The sequence below is a fragment of the Acipenser ruthenus genome, chromosome 1 (genome assembly GCF_902713425.1).
Source record: "Acipenser ruthenus chromosome 1, fAciRut3.2 maternal haplotype, whole genome shotgun sequence".
In the NCBI taxonomy this organism is placed as follows: Eukaryota; Metazoa; Chordata; class Actinopteri; order Acipenseriformes; family Acipenseridae; genus Acipenser; species Acipenser ruthenus.
The window spans coordinates 88,666,464-88,682,545 of NC_081189.1; the positions used below are offsets into that span (position 1 = coordinate 88,666,464).

At 37.6% G+C, this 16,082-nt stretch overlaps 1 protein-coding gene across 1 annotated transcript in view; it reads left to right on the forward strand.

The window, feature by feature from the left end:
• The first annotated feature begins 2,950 nt into the window (after positions 1 to 2,950).
• Positions 2,951 to 16,082, forward strand: part of LOC117420412 (basonuclin zinc finger protein 2) — a 289,953-nt gene continuing 276,821 nt past the window's right edge. The window contains exons 1-2 of the mRNA XM_034033862.3: positions 2,951 to 3,423; positions 3,516 to 3,616. Coding sequence (XP_033889753.2) covers positions 3,614 to 3,616 — 3 coding nt within the window. The 5' untranslated portion in view covers positions 2,951 to 3,423; positions 3,516 to 3,613. The remainder of the gene's footprint in view (positions 3,424 to 3,515; positions 3,617 to 16,082) is intronic.

A 16,082-nucleotide genomic window follows, 5' to 3' on the forward strand; every position in this document is an offset into this window, starting at 1 on the left:
TTTGCTGGTTGTCTTGTTTGGTTCTAACACCCAGAACAGAATATACGTGACATTTAAAAAACAATAGCCCTAGTGAGAGGATGCGCCACATACAGTTAAAATCTAAGATTGTAGTTAATGTATACCCCTAAGTTAGCATTAAAGTATGTACAGTATTTATTGAAAGTACTCATGACTTCAAGGTAATGTTTCATTTTACTCACATAGGGGTCTGATCATAAAAGTACTTGTCAATTGTCTTAGTTAATCACATTTTGTTTAAAATCAACGAACATTGTCCCTATTGATATTCGTAAAATTATCTGTGCAGATGGGCAACTATCGCTAAGCAATTTATGAATGGGCATACAGTCCTTGAATGAAATCTGCCTTCTTCTGATTACATCATCAGCCCTATAAATGTTCCCTGAGGGTAAATCAACAGTAATACATGCCAAAGAGACAAAGGAAGGGGGCTTTTTCGGGTGCATGCAAGTTCGTTACTGATTGATAAATGAACTTAAACTATATGGTCTAAAACCCGTGTCTACATTTTTTGACACAACATGCAGTCGTGATGCGGCACACCTTTTTGTACTGAAGTACACCTCTCGACCTATCCAGGCAACATAAAAGTTGGTCCAAATTGGCATAACACAGAGCAGTATGACAATTTATACGGTATAACTATTCATTTTTCAAAATATTAGGCAGTGTTAATTGGGGACAGCAAATTGTATAATAATCGAATATTTGTACAATGGTTTATTTTAAACATTTCTGGGTGTGGGACCTTTTTTTAAATGTTCAGATTGCTTGTTTTGACCATGGTGATCACTTTACATTTGTAAATCGTTAGTTTAGACTTGACCGCACGAAGCGTTCAATAACACCTAGTTGTCAAGAGCATTTTGCTGTCGTTTAGGGTTATGACCAGACGTTGACGTTCAGAACCGATGAAAATGTTATGCTAATGACATATTCGTTAACCTTTATCTTAATTTGTTTAAAATATTATTTCAGGAACGAATGTCCTTGGGGCTTAATGATACATGTTAGTTGTCCTCTATGAATAACAATAGTTGTTAAATGAGCGGCTACGGTCGAAATCCAGTCATGTACTGTTCTCCCCTTTAACAGCCCTTAACCCTTTATGAATAGACGTCATTGTGTCTAAATTGGAGAATACATTACTGAATGATCAAAAACCTGATCTGGTGTGCTGGGTATATTACAGTATATTACTTCAAAGGTGGATCTTTTCCTCAAAGGTGAACCTTTAAAAGAAGTGGGGCTCAATGTATAGCCTACTCATAGCATAGCCATGGACAAACTGAACATTAATGGATCTGTTTTTAAATTAACTATTTAATGTATAGAGTAAGGCTGCCATGTTTACATTTTTTATGTAAACGTGTAAAGTATCTGCAGTAAACGGAATGGCAACGTTTAAATGATGGGCTGGGCCTTGTCAAGAAACAAACAACAAAAAAAACTGGTACAGTAAATTATACATATATATAAAAAAAACATCACCTTTCAATTTGATATTAAACATTACCTCACATTTTAATAGTAGCGCACAAGTTTTACAAGGTAGAAAAAAATATCTACATAAGGAAAGGCTATTTTCACATGTGTGCTTGTGGTTCAATAGAGCCTTCATGAAGCACCAACTGCGTTAGAAAGTGTTAGAAAGTGGTACATCGTCAGAATGTGATACACATACCAAAACTTAACTCATGTGATGTCAGAAAGTGATATGCTGTCAGACTGAAAGTAGTACATGTGCAATCAATTGCGATCTCATGGGTGTTTTCCTATTGTCAAACACAGGTACATTTTACTGCATCTTGTAAAGCAGTTTGTGATGGTGGTCCACTATGAAATGTGCTATATAAAATAAAGATGATTGATTGATTGATTTACCATTAATTATACATTGTTTTTTGCAAACTTAAACTGGAAGCAGACAATCAATTTCTCAAAAGAAAAAAACAATTCATAACGAACAAGACAAAATGAGAAGTCTAGCAGAGTTGGACGAGTAAAAAATGTACAAGAAAAAAGCATTGCATATGATAAATATTCACGTAGTATTTTCTTAAAGGTGGAAAAATATAATCAATTACATTAGAAACGATGTAAAAGACCGAAAACATCACAATGTACCATATTTGAATGGGCGCGTCTGTGCTTTCTTGGCGGAAGTTGTTTAGGCTACTGATCACTTTATACTTGAAAATAACACTACACCAGTTGTTTTACTTTTATCAAACATTCTGCAAATCTACAGGTGACTAACACACAAAATTTTAAAATACAAATATATTGGGGCAGCAGTGTGGAGTAGTGGTTAGGGCTTTGGACTCTTGACCAGAGGGTCGTGGGTTCAATCCCTGGTAGGGGACACTGCTGCTGTACCCTTGAGCAAGGTACTTTACCTAGATTGCTCCAGTAAAAACCCAACTGTATAAATGGGTAATTGTATGTAAAATAATGTGATATCTTGTAAAAATTGTAAGTCGCCCTGGATAAGGGCGTCTGCTAAGAAATAAATAAATAATAATAATGTTATTTAAGCAACACAACTGCTTTAGATTTCAAAACAAACTGTCTTTTTTTCCAAATTATTTGCGATATTTGGGATGTTAATGGTCGTTTTAAAAAAAACTAATTTTCCACATAGAGGCAATGATAATTATGTAAGTACAGGTTACTTTAATCAGAAATGTTCGCCATGTGCTAATAACAAGTATCTCTTTTTAAACAAATTCTGAAAAAGGGATTAATACATTGCAAACCTTCCCACACAAAAACATTTAATGCATTGACATTTACAGTATGTATCTGTATGTATTTGTAAACTAGTATCAACGCGTTATCTCCAATGAAAGTGAACTAAGTGCCTTAGTAAGTAGTAATAAGTATAGTACTATATGCCTGCAGGGCAGTGTTTAGTTTAGTTGGCTCAGTGTCACACACAGATGTGACTCTACCCTGCACACCGAGACCGTGACGGCTAAAAACCAGCCTAAAATGACTCAGATTACACACTGAAGAAAGTAGTGCGCGACAAGAGATGAAAACGTAATAATATATATCTCTCGAGTTATTCCGAATGACACGAATTTCCAGAAAACATTGGATTATTCAGCTTTCCAGTTAGCAGCGCTTGATTGCCTTCAGCAGAGGAAGCACTTAACGGACCGAAGAGTCACAGAGGAGCGAATGAGGGAGACGATCTTGTTTTTTGAACAGGGAAACGCCAAGGTTTCCAACGATAACTTCTTACTGCTTGGCTGCTGGAAAACAGAGTGCATAATAGCACACCCTTTTGCCCATTTTATCACTCTCTCAGTTTTGGAAAGACAACAGTAAGTTCAAAGACTTGAGAACTGCAGTCACGGAAATGCATCTGTAAAAAATCTAGGATTCCTGCAGGTCTGTGAAAGAATACAAGTTTTATCTGGCGATAAACAGTTTGGTTTACTGGTTGCTATACGGGACACCTAAAGACTTTTTCAATTCTTCAGGGACTGAAAGTGAAAAAGTTACCCACCTGAGGGCGAAACTGACTAATACGGAGGCACACTCCAGAGGACCAGAGTTAATCCAGAGACAAAATGAAGACATGGTAAATATTTAATCTGTTTGTATTAACTTTACAGTCTCTATAGCCATTTCGATGAGTTTCCTTCCAAATATTCCTGTCTGAAACTTTCTGAAAAGTTTCTTATAAGCTAGCATGGCCTGCTATGTTACTGGCTGTCCAACAGAGTGAGGTAAAAGCAAAGGAACTACCAGAAAACTTTAAGTACTGTAATGGCTAACTTATTTCAAAGCGAATAATGTATACGGTGCTAATGGTTCAATATTATAAATACATGATGATGATGATGAATATATTTATTACAGAATTTAAGAGTTGAATTCATATTATTTACATAGTTAAGAAACGGAGAGCCCGTACATTCACATGAGTATATTAAATAATCAGCGACGCCTGTTTCATTGCTGAATGCTTCTCTTATTTGTATTAGAACCACCTTTGTATTGATAGACGTGTGCAATGGTGGAGTAGTCTAACACATCTGATTTGACTTAATTCTTTATGATATGCTAGTTTTTTGGAGCTTACATGTTTGAGTGCTGTTGAATGTATTTTTGAAGCAAATTGTATGTCCTGTCTTGTAAGTATTTTCTCTCTACTGCTTTCAGTTGATATAAAATGTAACAGCATTAGTTTTTTTTTTCATTAACATGTGCTATAAAAAGCTGCTATTACTAAGGGTAATCATGCAACTCAAAGATGTTGTATATTTCCCTTATCATTTTACTGTCTTGTTTGAGTGATCAAAGCCACATATTGAACTGTCAAATTTATGTCACTTCAGGAATGCACTAGTTTGAAAAGCAATATGGCACACAATTCCCTCTTGCAATGGTCTTTTACACTGAGGAATTCTGTTGATGGACAACAGCTAATTAGGGACAGACCCCCTTGACTATGCTAATGGTTTGACAACCTGGTTACCTGCCTGGCTGACTTTTATTCCAATGCTGCTTATTTTTTCTGGGTAGGACTGTCTGTCCTATGCAGATTTAAAATAATAATAATAATAATAATAATAATAATAATAATAATAATAATAATAATAATAATTCAGACCATTAAGGCCACTATGCTTAAACATTCATTATGAAAGAAACCATAAACTTAAGTGGTTGCTACTAGGCAACTCTGTGAAGCCTTATTAGTAAGATAAAAATGATGCCTTAGTATTTTATAAAGACAAATTATATCTTTGTCAGGAACAATGTGCATATATATATGTTGTGGACCGTTGCCGAAATCGGGCAGTTGCCGTAATGCCCGGGCATTTGGTGAAGTGCCCAGCTGCAGTGGGCAGATGCCAAATTAGCTTCAAATTTTATGTCACTTCGACATCTGCCTGGGCAGTTTGTCAGCTGCCCACAGCCAACCGGGCGGATGGCGAAGAAAGACTTTTAACTTGCTGTAATGCCCGGCCAGTTGGCGAAGTGCCCAGCTGCGGTGGGTGAATTACCTTTGTTGCCTTTAAGTTTAAACACAGTTAAGTTGAAACGTGTAAAAGCCACCCAGTTCAATATAGTTACCTGAAACTCAGGAAGAACGCAGTGCCAAAACTAATTTATCATAACAATATTAATTAATCTTTAATCAACAGCATAAAGTTTGTATTTTTCTTATTTAGAAATATGAACGACAATTTGACTCAGAAGAAAATGTTTTCTTATAAAAGGTTTAGTTTTCGTTATGTCGAAAATATTTTTTTACATATTCAAACAATGTTATTTCATGTCTAACATTAATAGACATCAGATCTCAGACAATTAGACATTTGCCTCAGGATTTCATTAAAATAAATAAATAAAAATAAATATAAACGATTCAGTCGGTCTAATGATTAAATAAAGTTATTCGACTGACAAACTGTTATTGAGAACTGCAGTAGATACAATGGGATTATCATTATAAAACATAACATGGCAAAGACATTTTGTTCCCAGCGACAGCCTGATGTGTTATCAGATTTTTATTCATAGGCAGTTACAAGTCCATTCATTCTAAATCAGCATACAACACAAAGAATAGTTAACATCACATGTAAATAAAAGGGCGTTTTGAAAAGGTAAGAAAAAGCACTGCTTGTTTTCTTTATTTTCAGTTATAAATATTAAATAATATTAAGAATGTGTGAAAGTTTATTTAGCAGCAATACAATCTTAACGTGGTTGCTTGCACAGTACAACGTTTTTTGTGGTCATAGTAGCCTATTGGATAATGGGAATATATATTTTTTTAAACTCCACTATCTTCAATACTCATTAAAGAAGATCCATCTAGTCTTGAAGCTTGTTTATAATAGTTAAAAGGGCACCACATTTTAAGACTTTTCATTGAGGAACAAATTCATTTTCTTCCAGTGTTCTTAGATGTTTTATTTTTTATTTTTTTTATCTCTCTTTAAAAGCAGAGTACACTCCAAAAACAATGATGTTAAAATCAACATAGTTACATAATCAAGTAAAGACTACACAGTTTTTTGTTAAACATGAAACAAACTGGATTGTGTCTATTAAAAATATTAATGTTAATTGAACACATGTCTTGAGTACATCCTGTTCTTTCTACTGCTCTTCAGTTCTTTCTACCGAACTAGAAATGGAAAGTGTGTCTTTAAGGCATAATGGAGTTAAGCTGTGATACTCTCAGAAAATAGAATGAAAAAAAGATCACAGCTCACTCCATTAAAGCCTGCGTTCTCCAGTTTGACTGTTCTAGTCAGAGTTTATGAGTTCAGTGCTTTACATAATATTTTGTCCTAATCTCGGTTCCTGTCAGGTATGTTTCATGGTCGTGCTGCAGTCAAGAATGCCAATTTGAATTCCAGGAGTGTCATTTGATTACTTTTATCTGTTCAGCTTCTAGACTGGCCCAGACCTCGCATTTCATCTTGCCATGTCACAAGTCAATGCGGTGTCGTCTTTTTAGAAATCAGCCCAGATTTAGACAAGGGAGGGAAAAAAAAGAAGCACTTTCATGTTGCAGCAGCAGGCCCTTGCTAACTTGTCAGCAGCAGGATATGAATCACTAGGGCCCAGAAGAATGAAAAAAGAGAGGATGGTTAGGCGGTTGAATAATCCTGGACAGGTACCGTGTCTGCTCAGTTCTTCACTCTCTGACCCCTGTGTTGTCCCCACAGTTTTCTCATTTGATCTTTCCTAGCAAATTGATCTTTTCCAGTATTTTTTTTTACCTTACAAGTTAGTCCTTATGGGAGCCAAATTAGCAGAGCAACTTAAGTTGGATAATACAGCTGTTCAAAAGAAATTGGACACCAGTTTAAAAAAAAAAACGTTTTAGAAAGCTCTAAAAGCACAGGCACTTTCTTTGACTTGGCACGGCTGGGGATAAGGTGTGTTGTAAATCTGTTTTTTGAGGAAGGTTTGGCTAAGTTTTTTTAGGTTGGCAAGGGCAGGGGTACAATACGTTAGTTAGGATTTGTTCAGCATATTTATAATCAGTATTTTGTAGGATCAATCTGTAAGTCAAGTAGACAAAAGTTTTCTGCATTCATCAGTGTTATTTTAAACAATGATTATGCCCATGCTGTGATGTTTGAAAAATACCACCAATTGTTTTTACTTTTTCCACATATAAAATACATAACAAATAAGTCTCTTATGCCGCCTGATAAGTTCTGTAAATGGATTTGAGTTGTTAAATTAGCCTTACAAGTTGTTTCTTACATGCCAAACAGTTATATTTTTAATTTAATATTGTAATACCTTATTAAAATACTGCTAATTAAAGTAATTATCATTTCAAGTTAATCATTTTCTTTTATACCTATAATACGGTGCTAAACTTAAAGTAGCAATGATCCTTTTGGGGGGGAAAAACACTTAAAAAAAAAAAAACCTGTCTGGTTTATTTATTTATTTATTCATGGTTTGTTTATTATTTAATGAGAACTCCGTGCCTCAATGGCCATGCTACACCAGGTTTTATAGGTTATAGCTTGAATAATGAACGCATTAGAACCTGGATACAAGTTTAATTGGTTTATCTAAGTAATGGAGGGTATTGTTGGAACAAATACCTGGGGTAGAATAGTCCCTGCTGTACTCTCCTGGTTTAAGCAGTGGTGGGTGTTGGTACTGTTACCCCTTAACAATCTATTAAGCTTTTAAAGGGTAATATATTGACCCTCATAAAGAGGTATGTATGTTTTAGGACAGCCTTACTTAGATCACTGTCTAGATTTTAAAAATAGAACCATTGTTTTCTGAAAACTGTTTTTTTGCCTAAATTTAAAAAAAAAAAAATCACCTATTTGCTTGTGTTTTGGTGATGCTGTGCTCAAAAGATCTGTACCTTCTGAGGACACTTTCTTATACAAGAACAGTGAGAAACTTTAACCCAACAGTATAAAGAAGAATTCTTCTCTGGCCATGTCTGGTACAATTTTTCTCAGAAATAAAAATCTTGCATCAGTGAAGAGCTAGTTTATTTTGATATCATTTCATTTTGCAGGCATATAATTTATTTACATGGGATCGTTGGGGCTTTTAATGAATCCTGAGGAAGCAATAGTGTTTCTTGGCAATGGTAGTACAGACTAATATTTTAAGAGTTTTTTTTTTCGTTTTTTTTTGCGAAGCTGAATTTAAGCCTTTAAAAAGGAAACTGTAACTGAAGCTTAAGGGATAACAATCAAGGAAGAGACTTAAACTTATCTAGACATTAATTAAACTTCTAAACAGCAAAGCTAAAAATGTTTATATGATGGTATTTATTCATGCTGTAAGGTTTGAGAATTACAATGCAGTGCGTCTCTCACTATCTTTAGGTTAATGTTGCACCAAGACAGTACCACAACATTATCAGTAGTTTGTTGCACAATGTGCTTAATAGTCAGACACTTAATACAAGCTGTGGGTGTTACTTTTTAAGACAAGAAGTCACACTAGGAGGCTACTTTTATTCTGTTGACTTTTGTTTCAACAGCCCAGCGTGTTTGTTGTGCTTTAAAAGTCATTTATTTCTTAGGGAAAACCTTTAGTTGGTTAAAATGAATGATAATATGATTTCCTCAAAGGTACCAATTGAATTAGCTTTAAGCGTTTAGAAATAATGCAGTAGACTGCGTGAATATGAAGCAGTATTTTTTATATTTTTCTACACTGACTGTTTATTACATTGATTCATTTTGTTCCTGTGTTTTGCCAGCTGAAAGGTGAATAGGCACAATTTAATCATGTAATGAGGACTACCATTTAGAATATATATTTTTGTGCAATCCTTGAGATATAAATATGGAGTAAGAAACACTACCCTGATAATTTTGAATGACATGATCGTATGCCACCGTTAGTACAAAGCTTTTTTTTTTTTAAATTAGGATTTCAAAAGCCAAAAACATTTGCAAAACTGGACTTCAACATCTATAAACATGACCTTCGATATTCTCATGGAGGAAAATACAAATAAACAGTAAAGCAAAACTTACCACAGTGACATATTTCTTTATTTCCACCTGCTTGTATTTATATCCTGCAACAATGTGATGACAAAACTATTACGTAACAAAGGCATCCATCCATACAAGTTCCCAACAGTCAGAACAGTGACTTTTTATTTTCTGATAATAAAAATACTTTTGTGATCCTGGAGAAACGTTAGGTTACAGATGTAACCCTGGTTCCCTGAAAGAGAAGACGACCAACAGCCATACTTTTGGGATATGCCTGCCACAGGTCAGGTATTTACTGAGCATTTTATGTCAGAGCTGCCTATAGGCCCCTCCGGGGAGTGACGTCCTCGGTCCTGCTTACCGAGAGAATAAGTAGTCACTCCGCTGAGATCACGTTCTGTTTTGCATCTAACCCGCGAATGTGAGTGATGCGACCTCGCAAGGTTTGTTGGTCGTCTTCTCTTTCAGGGAACCAAACATTCCCTTTCAATTCGAAGATGACCAACAACCATGCTTTTGGGAAAGTATACAAAGCCGTCGTGAGTGAGTGTGAGCGGACAGCAGATGAGGGGCGTCTTGCTACCACCAAACTAATGTTTGTGGTGTGAGTGTGCAACCTCAAGGACCCTTGTGCCTAATGAAGGCATAGAGGGATCTACCACATTAAGTTGGTAGAACCTGGTGAATGTATGTGGAGTAGCCCAGCTAGCCGCAGTACAAATATCAGTCATTGAAGCTCCTCTAAAGAGGGCCCATGACGTAGCCACTCTTCTGGTAGCATGCGCGGCCACCCTCCCAGGTGGGGGTAGGCCGGCATTGGTATATGCAGTCGAAACTGTGTCCACAATCCAGTGGGAAAGTCGCTGCTTCGAGAGGTCTTGACCCAGGGTCTTTTCACCATGACAGATGCAGAGCTGGTCAGACTGACGCAGCGCTCTCGTTCTGTCCATATGGCATCTCAATGGCAGAACCGAGCAGAGGGATTTCAGAATCTCTGATCCTCCTCCGAAGGAAAAGGAAAGCCGTAACCACCTTAGGGAGGAAAGAGGGGTTTGTGCAAAACGACACCCTGTTTCCATCATTCCAAACACGCATACAGGAGCTGTGCACTGACAGAGCCTGTAAGCTCACTAACCATGATGGTAGAATCCACCGGCGGGAATTCTGCTAGACTCCGCGTCCCTGCACCTTCTAAGGAAGCCAGCGGGGCTGCTTGTTTGGAGACACTCAGTGCCGAGGCAGGTGGGTGCCAAGGCAGATTTGCGGCAGGAGCAGGGGGAAAAGCCTGCTGCCTGACTAGGTACTCCAGAACCTGAGCCATCTGGCTCTTCAGTTCGAAGATGTCCTTATCCTGTTTCGAGTGTCTCGCCTGCTTACTGCTCCTTGAAGGAGACCTTGAGCGGCTGCGAGCTCGATGGGCTGGAGCCTGCCTGCAGAGTATGCTCTGCGAAGGGCTGGAAGGCAGATGGATGAGGGGGGAGGACGGGGCTCCCAACACTACAGAGGGCTCCGCTGAGCTGGCTGAGGAAGCTGCACCCGTGAACTCTGCGAGCCTCCTGCACAAGGTCTGTGGCTGGGACCCTGTGCAGAACATCTTGTCTCCTAAGGTGGAGGCGTGCTGCATTAGGCACCTGACACAAAGGAGCACCAAGGCACCAAGGCTTTGGAGTGCCCAAGGCACCAAAGGCTCCGATGCAGGGAGCGTCTAAGCACAGAGGTCGCCGAAGCACAAAGGCACGAGGCTCTGGAGCACTGAGGATGGCGAAGCACTGAGGCACCAAGGCACCAAGGGCGTAAGCACCAAGGTTACTGGGCCGGATGTCTAGTCTGGACTGCGTGCAGTCACACAACCGGAGCAGCGTGTTGTTTACAGCGGAGTTGAGCACAGCCTGCAGACAGTATATATAGAAAAGAAAGAAAGAGAGTTTTTTTTTTTAAAGACCTAACGCACCAAGGTGGCTATGTCAGTGTATCCATGGGAGGGCCGAGTCAGCCCAGCGGCGTCGACTCAATGGCGAGCGCGGCAAGCCGGGTCCCGGTGGAGGAATACGTGCCTCTCTTTTCTCTCTTTTATTTATTTTAGCTGCAAAAAGCAGAGGAAAATACACAGACAGCAGATGCTGTACAGTTAGAAAAAGCAGACTACAGTTGCCAAGCGATGTAGGCTATGGAAAGAAATATATATTTTTTTAAATGGAGTGCAAGCTCAGTCCTCAGAAGCCGAGTTTCCGATTCCGGGGAAGTGGCAAGCCGACTTTCAGCAATAAATTGCTGGGGAACTACCAGAATACTCAAAGTGAGAGCTATTTCACACAGACTCAATCACGCATCTGGAGAGGTTAGTTTATACCTACCTTACCTACCTGATTGTGAGAAGCAAAAGAGAACGTGATCTCCGTGGAGTGACTACTTATTCCCTCAGGATGCGGGACCGAGTACGTCACTCCCCAGAGGGGCATATCGGCAGCTCTGACATAAAATGCTCAGTAAATACCTGACCTGTGGCAGGCATATCCCAAAACTATGGTTGTTGGTTGTCTTCAAATTGAAAGGGCACTGAAGCACACACAAGCTTGTTGGTAATTAATAGTTCAAGTGGGAGATTTTGGGTTATGTTATCAATTTTTATTTTATAGCCTGTAAAAGGCATTAAGGAAATGAATAGTGCAAACTTTGGAAAATAATATGTAACTCAGGCATCCTTTTTCCCTCCTCTTTATTTTCACTGCTCACTATTGTTTTCTCCAGTGTATAAGTGACCTGTTTTACAGTGCTGTACGAAATGTTCAGGGTAGTGTTGGTTTCAGATATAGGAAAACAGTTCTATCTTGTCTTTGACTTGAAAGGCACAGTGCAGGTATCTCTTTCCACAGGTCTTGTATGGCTAAAACGATCCTCTTTTGAAGGAATCTAGCTTGAGAAACGTTGTATACAGTACCAAACTTGATTTCAAAATGTGATTAGAAAGTTGATCCCTACGTAGCAGTTGTGCCTGAATCATGGCTTTGGACATCTTTTTTTGTTTTTCATCTCTTTCAATGTTGTTTGTTCCTTTGCTTATTTTTTAAGCCATAAGCAAAGGAAATATTATCTTTACTTTGATTTGCTTTACATTTTCATACCCAGTCAATCACATGTGTTCAGGTGCATAGACAATTTTAAAAGAAAAGTGGAATACTGAATAAACATAAAAGGAATCTGGCCCAATGTGCAACGACTTGCTTTTTTTCATGAATTCAGGCAACATTGGTCATGGTTAAATTATACACTAAGGATGACATTGGTATTTGACATGGTATTTTTGACAAAAACTTAAACCTTTCAAATTTCAGTTTACCATTTTACTGATGTTTAAACTCTAATGGATTGAAACCATTTATACGTATACAGAAAGGAAATCCCATATTGATGTACACTAGTTTTTATGGATGGTTTTCAAACTATTTTAAACAATGTGACACAAAGAAAGCTTGAGGCAACTTAATAGGAGATCAGCTCCCCTGCCTTTGGTATTAATCTGACTGTTAATGCTGTTCTTTGTGAATTAAATCCAAGTGAAATCTCACTTAGAATGGTGTGAGATTGGATGGTTTATTTGATGGGTATTTGTCGGGCTGTGACAGATTTTAATATTTCCACATCAGTTGGAGACATTGGGTGCACTGTGTTCAGTGGGAAAGACCCACTTGCAAAAAACTGTAAAATAAATGTACTGTGCTAATTATGTATGCATTACCTAAATGCAGATTAGGGGTGTTTTATTCTGTTTATTTCTTAATAACTTAAAGAAAATTGGAGCTCTAGTAGATGTAAAAATAATAATCTTACACAAAACAAACATACTGTGTGTAAATATAATGAACCAAGTAAAGAAGGCTACTGCCTAGGGTTTTGAAATATGATTGTTTAAATGATACACTAAGGGCTGGTTCATACTTCAGACTCTGAGGGTCTTCCACACTCTGACGTGTGTCTTTTTTGGAAGGTTGTACAGCTTTTCCTCATGCGTCTGCGACCTGAAATTGCTTGGGGGTGGATAATGTTGAAAGATTTCAACATTTGCTGCATGGTCGGAGTGAAGCTGCACAGCTTTTAGAACTGTCTGTGCCTGACGTATCCCATTCATCTGCGACAGAAGTATGAACCAACCCAAGTCTTAAACCTTTCCAAATTCAAAGCTTACCATTTGACTAACTTTTAAACGGATTGACACTATTAATACATATACATAAAAAAATAAGTGCAGTGACACATGTGCTCCAAATCCACTTAAAAGCAATAAAATGCAAAACTGATTCCCTCCCTTCGCTGAAAGCATTAAGACTAGCATTAGAGTCTTAATGAGAAAATTAATCACTACAAGCAGCAGACATGGCAAGTATTTGAGAACAAGGATCAAATTGACAGGTAGTCTGTAGGGAAGGGACAGTTCAACATGCAAGCTGATAAAAAGAAATTGCTCAGAGGCTGCCTTTCATGTGACTTTACATTCCTCCAGGGCAAATGTACCAAAGTACACAAGACAGATTTTGTTCTTCTTTCTTCTGATGACCTTAACATTTATCAAAGAACCCCATGCTGAAATTCTTTTCAGTATCTTTTCGTTCCTGAAAGCCAGACATGTACCGAGACACAAAAAGCCTCTGTTGTAGGGCAAGCTGTTTTAAATATTGTGACTCTGCGATGTGCTGTCCTTGCTCTGCTTGAGCCAAGGATCTCTGCTGGGGTGTCTGCAGATTACCAAAGCCCCCCTCTTTATTGTACCTCTTGTCAGTTCTTCCTATTCATTTAACCTTTCGTTAGTGTCTGCACAGTTTCACTGTCTGGGAAGGCGGGAACAAAGCCAAAGGCCCACTGTCACAGTTATTGGATTCCTCGCTACCATCCCGGCAACGATAAAAGAAAAAAGGGTGAACCCCATTGTAATACCAGCAGAGTTCTCAGGGTGCGGCTCTTCTGTGCTTGTCAAGGACATGTGCCACATGTTGATAGTGCATCCCCGGGCGGAGCCGTGAATAACATGGGGGCTAGGCTAGGCTAATAATAATGCTTCGTAGGAGTTATTGCAAAAGCAAACAGTTTGTGCAGGAATTCTGGTTTTAATAGGCACGGGATGGGCGGCTTCGAAAGTTGTCTTTGTAGCCTGTTAGTTCTTTGCCGATCATCCTAGCTTGTTACACCTCATCTGAGTAAGCTGTTTAAACTGAAGGCGTGTTCAATTCATAGTAACCCATTTTAGAACAGCTTGTTCAGTACATAGATAGATATGATACATATTTGTACATAAACACGTATACATAGATAGATACAGTAATTGAAAGCTCAAATGTTCTTGTGCACACTCTGGATCTATTTTTATGGCTTTAAAAATGTATTAGCTTTAGTAGCATTATCACTGGTTGTATTTTAAAAAAGGGTACCGTAATTCAAGTAAAAATAATGACAAAACACATCCAAGCACAATGTTATTAAGATGATTTAAAAGCCTTGGTTATTGCTCTTTTAAATACCTTTTGTAGGTCAGTCACTAAGGATATGATAACCCTCTCTAAAGGAGTGATAAGCAAGACTTTTTCTTAACTTTTATTAGTATTGTTAACATTATTGCTGGTCATCTAATCTTTTAAAGACATTTTTGTTCTTTATTTTATTTATTTTTCTGACTTTAAGAACAACTCTATAGCTTTGTAAAGTAAACCTTTGCCTATTATTGAGTATCAGAATAGGAATTCATTTTATCTATGTGTGGACGTATGTACACATACCATGTTTATGTGTTTTATCAGTTTGAAATCTGAGGAAAGTTGGTTAGGATTTTTTTTACCACAAATTACTATACGTATCTGAATCTGGGGATATATGGAAGAACTGGTCTGTCCATCTGACCATCCTTGTGTCACATTTACTTGTAGTTCATGGTGATATAATTGTTCATAGAAACTAGTACTTCTAATTTTTCTTTTGTTATAAATTGGGGCATTGGCTGAGAAAAGTATCCCTAAATTACCACTAATACCAATTCATGAACCATTGGATAGCCATTAATTTGAAATGATGACTTGTTCCAACCATGCTAACCATCTGTATATGTATATGTATACCTATATGTATCTAAATGTATGTTCTGTATTAACTGTTTTCACCAAATATTGGGTCGAGAGTTGTGTATTATACAGTAGTGTTAGAGTAATACCATCGAACCTGAATCTTGGGCCTCTTTAAATCTGTGGTCCTTGTGATATCTAATTGCTTCAGGAAGGAGAAGTGTTTGCTTTCCCTAAATGGTCTGAGTTTCCTTTTCTTCACGTTAACACATGTCTTTTATTTATTGTTGTCTAAGTAGTTCCTTTTGCAGTTCTTTTGATTGACTGTTATTGATTTAACTACACAGTCTATCTTTGTAGGTCTTTTGTGCCAGGTATGCATACAGGCTTACTTATTGTGTGATCTTTGCATAGTCCTTGCTTTAAACTTACATTTATGGTTTTGGCTGTCTTGCTTGATCCTAGCATGATCATCACATTTTTATCGGTATGTTATACAATGTGTAATTCAGTTTTATGTATTCAAAATTCATATCAACAACTGTTATCTCTAAAGAGCCTTCCTTGATTATGCGGCATTCCAATATTGTGTTAGCATTGTGTTTCTAAATTAAGATTTCAAATGCACTAGCCAACATCTAATACTAAAATACTTTAATTGTAACCTTTAACCCTTTGCAGTCAATTTATTAAGTGCGAGTCAGGCGCGTCAGGTCCCATTTATTTTCACACGCGCAGTTAATTTTAGACACGCTGTTTAAAAGTATTTTTTTCCACATTCAAACGGGTTTAAAAGGCCCTGCATTTCAACAAAGCATTCACTAGGCATCTCCAGCCCCGCCCCACCCTTCCATTCGCTATAGCTTTCACATATGCTAAGAAATAAATAATAATAATAATAATAATAATAGTCGTACATACCGATCAATCATCTCCTGATCACTCGTTTTATCACCAAACGCCTCAATAATGCGATCCAATTATTTTATTACTATAACATCTCAAAAAAGCTCTGCAAATGTCCGTGATATTCTCT